Source organism: Diaphorina citri, unplaced genomic scaffold (assembly GCF_000475195.1).
Source record: "Diaphorina citri unplaced genomic scaffold, Diaci psyllid genome assembly version 1.1 scaffold320, whole genome shotgun sequence".
In the NCBI taxonomy this organism is placed as follows: Eukaryota; Metazoa; Arthropoda; class Insecta; order Hemiptera; family Psyllidae; genus Diaphorina; species Diaphorina citri.
The window spans coordinates 59,761-68,024 of NW_007377755.1; the positions used below are offsets into that span (position 1 = coordinate 59,761).

The 8,264-nt window shown below is 37.6% G+C and overlaps 1 protein-coding gene across 1 annotated transcript; it reads left to right on the plus strand.

Annotated features, from left to right (window-relative positions):
* The first annotated feature begins 78 nt into the window (after positions 1-78).
* On the plus strand, positions 79-6,444 carry LOC103507528 (lissencephaly-1 homolog). Its single transcript, XM_008472008.3, has 7 exons — positions 79-318; positions 723-829; positions 1,854-2,059; positions 2,322-2,561; positions 3,304-3,490; positions 5,202-5,487; positions 5,810-6,444. The coding sequence occupies exons 2-7, from the start codon at positions 792-794 to the stop codon at positions 6,077-6,079; spliced, it is 1,227 nt and encodes a 408-aa protein (XP_008470230.1). The 5' UTR covers positions 79-318; positions 723-791; the 3' UTR covers positions 6,080-6,444.
* The last annotated feature ends 1,820 nt before the right edge of the window (positions 6,445-8,264 follow it).

Sequence of the window (8,264 nt, forward strand, 5' to 3'; positions counted from 1 at the left end):
CCTCCCCAGTCCTCCAGCTGATTTTTTAAAAAATGTTCAGGCATGCGCATATTTGTTTATGTTGAAAATTTAATGGACGTCGTCACCTCTTTTTGTAATTTTTTGAATATTTTTTTATTGGGCAAAAGTAAAAAAAAGTTTCCATCAATTTTTAACAACATTTCTATCTTGATAACTTTGGATTAAAAATAATAATTTGTTTAATTTTAAGACACAACCTCTCAATCAGATTTTACTCGATTGAAGATTTCGTTTTGCCAATCTTCATAAGCAGCTGCTGGGTTGGATTGAATAATGAATGCAAAATTCACCAGTAAAGTAAGTTAAAATGTTGCAAAAGAAATGCTTTTGCTTCTTGTCTTGCGTTTTCCCCATGACTAGTTATAATCATGTTTGACATTTCGTTTTCGAAAATCGATAAACACTGGCAGACAAGTTGAAAATAGAAATAAAACATTGTGCAATGAGATTTAGGTATGTACCCTACCTATATTTTTTAACTGTCTTGCCAAATGATAACAAGGGGGTGAGAAGAAAGGTGTTTTGTCAATTGGTTTGTAATAATGTTTGTACTTGGTAGTTTATGATAACCCAAAGTTATGTTATTTAAATTGTTTTGTACCTATTTTATCACCTGATGTTGAAAAAATTACATAGTGTAGTTACCTAATGCTCATGTTCAGGTTAAAAACTTCAAAGCTATCTTTCTTTCTGATTTCCAGATTCAAACCACATGCTAAATGATATTTAGTTGAGCAGTTTTGTTCCTCATTATTGTCTGTATACACATCATGAAAATGGTGTTATCACAGAGGCAACGGGAAGAATTGTAAGTATAGTCTGAGGGTTTTAAACAAGTGATTTAATGTTGCTATGAAATCATATCTCACTTTATAAAAAAAGACAAGGATAATAGAGTGCTTTACACTATTAGACATTTTTGTTGTCTGAATAATTCATCTGGGTCAGCTTAGGTTTGGGCAGAAATAAATCATGGTTGAACAAATGCCATTAGATTCTTCTGACCAAATTGTTGACTAAGAATACTGAGAAATCATTCAGTTGGAATTCAGATGTCAACCCTACTAGTGACTATTGGTTGTATTTGTAAACCACATGACCTTGAGTTGATAGCAGATGATAGTAGGTAAGTAAGTTTCCAAAAATCAATAATCAGCGAGGAAAACCATTTGATTAATCAATGTATGGGTACTTGTGCAGAAGTCACATCCGTGGAATATTGCTACCAAAGGAACTGGCATAAACGAGCAGTGACCAGTGTTATCATAGGGTGAGGTTAAATGCAAGAAGGAGTTTTCACAATTAGAGCAGTGATTAGTGTTATTATAGGGTTAGGTTGAATACAAAAAGGAGCTTTTCTTGGTACCTATTGTTCATGGGACTAGCTGACTAGCTTATGGTCCTGAAGAGTATACCTACTTTTATTCCTTATGTTTTGTTGGCCTAACATATTTTCAATCTCTCCTGTACATACTTATGTTCATGTATTTGTAGCAGCATAGAAAATCCAAGTACAAAGTACAAGAAGGAATTTAATTTTCCCCTATGAGTAAATTTATTTTCTGAAAGACAGGTATGTGGTTCATGGGGTAGATCTCATTGTATCTGTAAAAAAAAAAAAAAAAAAAAAACTTATAGTGCCCATGTCACTAGTTTTTTTCATTATGTATGTAACCTATTGCTTTTCTTCATCACCTAAAATACCTATTGGTTTGAATTTCAGAAATTGCCTAAGGCAATAATCCCACCTTTTATAAAATTTCTAAGTACCTACTTGTATGAAATTTGAACATTAAAGACCTCATTATTATTATTACTATTATTATTTTCAGAAACAAAGCAGTGGCTGATTATCTCCTGAGCAATGGATATCTCAGTGCATTGGAAGGATTCAAAAAAGATGCTGACTTGCCAGCAGAAGTTGAAAAGAAATACAGTGGCCTTTTAGAGAAAAAGTGGACATCAGTGATTCGATTACAAAAGAAAGTGATTGAGCTTGAGTCAAAATTATCTGAAGCTGAAAAAGAATATGTTGAAGGTATAAAATATTTTAAGTAGATACCTACAGAGTATGTCTGTTTAACTTAGCATATCAGATCTATTCTTGTGTCTGTGTCTATCATACTGGTAGCATCAGTACTGTGGGAATAGTTTCATTTTGAATCTAATCTTATTTCCAAAAAGGTGGTGGGTTGAGATTATTTGTTTGTATGTGTCTACATCTACATTACACAAGGAGCTTATTTATATTGTTTTATTGCTCAACAACTTATGTTAATCTCTCTGTCCTCCTCCTCCAGGTGCCCCCACACGAGCCAAACGTTCACCCACCGAGTGGATCCCCCGGGCTCCGGAGAAGTTTGCCCTGTCTGGTCACCGCTCCCCAGTGATCAAGGTCATCTTTCATCCAGTTTTTAGTTTGATGGCATCGTGCTCAGAGGATGCAACTATACGACTGTGGGACTACGAGACCGGAGAGTATGAGCGAGCCTTGCATGGACATCTGGACTCGGTGCAGGACATTGCTTTTGACCAATCAGGTAAACAAATTGGGATCCTGGTCACTTGATAAAGTATAGCTACTAATAATAGTACTCAAATGAGACTGGATAATGTAGCTGTCATGTTAAATTCTCAGATTATATTGACAAAATTTCTTACTTTAGCTGATATTGAACCCATAATCTTGTGTTTACCAGATTAGTGTCTTGACCACTACACCAAGGCAGGGTAAATGTGAATGTGAATTTTTTCTTGTAAGGCAATAAATCCTTTTCACAGATGAAGTGCACTTTTAATTCCAAGTCAAAGCCAAAAACTTCAACTGCACAGAAGATTGAACCCAGGACTCCCACTGAGGAACACTGGTGTGATACCCACCTGGTTATGGGCTCACTTTGAAAATTTAATTCACCAGGGATTCTCTGGTTTTAGTATTCACTTGAAATATGAAAGTTTCAATAATTTTCCATTGGTTGTTCATTATTCACTTGAAATATGAAAGTTTCAATAATTTTCCATTGGTTGTTCATTATTCACTTGAAATGTGAAAGTTTTAATAATTTTCCATTGGTTGTTCATTATTTACTTGAAAGGTGAAAGTTTCAATAATTTTCCATTGGTTGTTCATTATTCACTTGAAATGTGAAAGTTTCAATCATTTCTCATTGGTTGTTCATTATTCACTTGAAATGTGAAAGTTTCAATCATTTTTCATTGGTTGTTCATTATTCACTGGAAATGTGAAAGTTTCAATCATTTCCATTGGTTGTTGATTTGCAGGCAAACTCCTGGTATCATGTTCGGCAGATATGTCTCTCAAGCTATGGGATATGTCTACGTACCAATGTCTGAAGACAATGCAAGGTCATGATCACAATGTCACCGGTGTGGCATTTCTACCCAACTCAGACTTTGTACTGAGTGCCTCGCGTGATAAAACCATCAAGATGTGGGAGGTGGCCACAGGGTGAGTTTATTCTTCATCACAATATTCACAATCAGCATCTTATAATTTTATTATAGTAAGGATAAGATCAGTGAATAGATCAGTTGCGCTTACTTGGGTGATGTTTCAAAGTCATAGAGCAGGAAAAATGAGGACCAACGGAATTTTTCTTTTTCTTCTACGACTTCTAGATACCGAGATAAATCGATTTAAAAAATACCGGTAAATCATAAACTTTGACGTCACGGCATACGCTCCTGTAGGCGATGACGTCATAATTCATGACTCTCACTTCGTTTGTTTGTGTGCAAGCGTTTCTGCGCATTTTGACGTGAAATCTGACGTCACAACTCTTCAAACTTTTTCATTAGAACGGCAAATAAAAATTGAATTTTCGACCTTTTAAAGTTACTTTTTCCGAGTTTTGACCTCAGATTTGGATTTTTCACAACTTTTTACGTAGGAATCAACTTTTTATTATAATATTTTCCCAATTGCAACTCCTCCATTATGGTATTCTCCTACCTTAGGTACTAGATAGGACTCGGTCAGTCAAAACAAAGACTGAACCTCTTTTTAGAGTGAGTTCCACAGTAAGTATGCAACCAGAAGTACCTGTTATCAGTCAGTGGCCACACATTGGAAGCTGTAGATAGTGGCGCTTTCAGTTTCACAGAGCTGTGCAATGCTGAATAAAATTCAAACCTATGAAAATGATGACATCTCCCACTGGAGTCTTGTGTCTAGTTCTCATAGAGCAGCCATACTCAACCTTTTTCGGTCACGGCCACATCTGAGTTTTCCAAGATACACGCGGGCTGCAGTTCAAAAAAAGGTGTAGAACAGAACTGTAAACTGTATCTGTGTATAGGTGTACAGCAGGTATTCCTACTATACATATTTGACACCAATTCGAAAAAAAGCCGTTATTAAAAAGAAAAAAATGACTAAGGGTTGTGTGATAGAGGTTGCTTTATATTATGGAATGGAAAGGCACATAATTATGAAATGACATGTGCATTCACAAATCTATTAAAAAAAAATTGTATAAAAATTGTAAACCTACCTACCTATGTACATTGTACCGTTTGCTAAAACAATCATGTGTCCCGAGATCTGATCCATCTCACTTTATAAAAAAAGACAAGGATAATAGAGTGCTTTACACTATTAGACATTTGTTGTCTGAATAATTCATCTGGGTCAACTTAGGTTTGGGCAGAAATAAATCATGGTTGAACAAATGCCATTAGATTCTTCTGACCAAATTGTTGACTAAGAATACTGAGAAATCAAGATCTGATCTGCTCAATGTGATTTGTGATACCTTTCGAGGGCCGCAGGTTGAGTATAACTGTCCTAGAGTGTAAAGCGTCTTAGTTGTGTCTCACTAGACGCACGACTTATGGTAGCACGTAGTCGGCTGCAAAACCAAACCTATGAGGCCTCGATAGAATAGAATAGACTCTATATCATTTTCATAGGTTTGGTTTTGCAGCCGACTACGTGCTACTGAGACTCGCGCGTTTACGCGTCCAATGTGCAACGGGCCCAAGAGGCCTCTATCAATTTTATAGGTTTGGATTTTCAGGCGGCATAGCGTGACGATGCTTCCAAAGTTGGTATTAACCTATTAATGAATGCATTGTGTTTTAGGTACTATATGTTGTATTAATCAATACATTGGGTTTCAGGTACTGTGTGTTGTATTAATCATTGCGTTGGGTTTCAGGTACTGTGTGAAGACACTGACAGGTCATCGGGAGTGGGTGCGTCAGATCAAGGTATCACCGGATGGTACTCTCCTAGCTTCGTGTTCCAATGACCACACGGCCCGTGTCTGGTCTCTGGCCACTAAGGAAACAAAGGCCGAGCTACGTGGTCATGATCATACAGTAGAGTGTGTTGCATGGGCACCTGGTGTGGCCTCGGAATCTATCAGCGAGGCTGCAGGCCGACCCCCCGGCCAGGGTGGAGGCCCTTACCTTGCTACTGGCTCCCGGGATAAAACCATCAAGGTAAGACTTGTACAGGGAGTGAGGAAGAGGGTGGGATACGTTGAAACTTTCACCTGAGGACTAAAGGTCTGAAGTACAAGAAAACTAAGTTACCCTTACTATCTATCACATAAATGATAGACTGATAGAGGATCACCTTTCATTATATGAAAAGTGAACTTTTACAAACAAACAACAGCATTGCGCCGCGCCTATAGCAATATTGAAAAATCGGACTTAACGGAGAACATAGTTCTAATTTGTTACATTGGGAAGTGGTCTACTCTAAATGTTTTGGTAAACTTATTAACTAATATAATACATAATATATTCTTCTCCTCAGCTATGGGATGTGGGTTCAGGTTCTCTGCTATTCACTCTGATTGGTCACGACAACTGGGTGCGTGGTGTTACGTTTCACCCAGGCGGGAAATATCTCGTGTCATGCGGTGATGATAAAACCCTGCGCGTCTGGGATACGGCTAACAAGCGCAATATGAAAACACTGGAGGCGCATTCACACTTCGTCACGAGTCTGGACTTTCATCGCGCGCACCCCTATGTCGTGACGGGCAGTGTAGATAAGACGGTGAAGGTGTGGGAATGCCGCTAGACTAGAACCTCCGCACCGCCCTGCTTCAAGTCTGATTTACACAGAGCCCATGTCCACTATAGACTGCAGGTCCCAATATTACTACTGGAGATTATATGTAAGATTCATATTTGTATGTTCACTCCTATTTGATCCCCTGTATCAATGGTTGACCATTCGTTCAATGTAATATGACTGGAACATGATCCGAACTTCTGAAGACATAGTGGGGTGTGAGCTTTACACGATACCAATGTCCGATAGATTTCTAACTCATCAGAATTTCATCTAGGCGCACGACAGTGCGCCAGGCCAAGTTCCGGCCTCAGCACGCCAGTGTGTTATATTACACGAAACATTTCGATGCATTTTTACCCCTATCATAATTCCAATGTTTTTCCTTCTCAAATTAATTCTTTTAAAAACATTGCCAAGTTGAAATTGAGAGAAGGTTGAAGGAATTGAGATCCAGCATTTCAGCAGATACGAAAAATTGGGAATGCAGACTTGGCCTTAATTTTCTGATCTCACCACTTTTAAGGGCCGACATTTTTGGATAGGCCCATACCTAAGGTCCTTATCCTTAATTCGAGGCCTTGAATAAAAATTAGGTACTGATAGATTCTGACGTGACTTTGTGAAGATTCATCTTGAAAAGAAGAACACAAATACCTACAAGAAATACAACTGTGAAGAGTAAAAGCTGTTTGTGTAGGTAATTGTGTTCTTCTTTTTAAAAATTAGGTACCTACATAGGTATTAATAATAAAATATTATGAAAAAATCTGGTGTGAACATCACACGACTTTCCTTATCCTATTGAATGATGCTTATTTGAGTATTATTTTACCCTAAATTTTATCATATGTATCTCTAACCGTTTAGTCGGTATAGCTGAAAACCGCCAAAAAAAGCTCGCGGTCAAAATACCGCCAAGCGCAGCACCTATCTCAACTAAACCTTTACTGTTGCATTCTTGTCGCATTTGTGAACTACATACCAAATTTCAAGTCTTTAGCTTATACCGTTCCTGAGATATTGTTAAATTACACCGAAAACCGCCAAAAAGCTTGTTTTGTGGGGGATTTCATTTTCGAAATACTCTCCTTGATTGATGAAGTCCGATTCTCACTACAGTGTCGGTCAAGCTTACTATTTTTACATGCGATTCGATGAGAGTGAGCAATGGATAAATGAGCGTATTACTGTGACTTGAACGGCAGATGTGAATATTCTCACTGAATCTCCAGTAAGACTATTTTGAATGTACTTGACTGGAGTTTAGGTTTAGTAATCTGGGAATCGGAAGCGAAATCGTGTGAGAATGATTCAATGGGCAGAGGGATATCGGGTTAGTGTAAATCAGTCTAATGGAAGAACAATGCTTGGCGCCTGTCGCTTGAAGGGGAAGTTTGGTTTGAAATGGGGTAGAGAGGTTGATTTCGCAAGGAAATGTTTGGGCTTTCACTTGGGAGGGGTTAAGATTGAAAAGATTCTGAGCAGTTGCAAAAAGAAGATACATCTTGTACTTACAGTTCAAATGACGAATACATAGATGTATTTGGTGGGATTCTTGTCTTGGAAATCGAAAGAAGTAGGTATAGTTTGACTATCTTGAACAAATCCCCCGTCACTCCAAACAAATCCCCCTGTTTTGTTTGCTGATATTTTATCGCTGCCTTTTGTAGAAAGAGAAATAAATTGCGAAATTATTGAGAGAATGGTTCACGAATAAGTTCAAGTCAAGAGAGTTATGAAAGGGCTTGGCGGCTTCGTTTACATGATACTTTACTCTGTGGCCCCTCCCATTAGAAGAAAAATCAGTGAAGATGTTTCTTTCTCTTTGTCTCAACTTACTCTTGATCCACTCTCCTCTACTCTTGACTCAAAAATATCTTGCGTATTGCACCCTACACAAATGCCAGTTTTTTGTTTTCAACTTTAAGTAATATAATATTGAATCACTTATAAGCAGAGAGGTTGATTTAGTTTCAGATTTTGTAAGCGACATTGACAATAAATTCTCATGAATTAAAAATTTGAAACAATAAAACAATCGGCTGTGGACCCCTTGCTTAAAAATGCGATTAAGTTTTATCTAAAGTTAGTTTAAACCAGAGAAAAAATTGATTCTGGTTTTGGTTTTAACTGTTGATAGAAAAAATGGGACAAAATGTAGGCAGCTTTGCTTTATTTGGGTGAACTG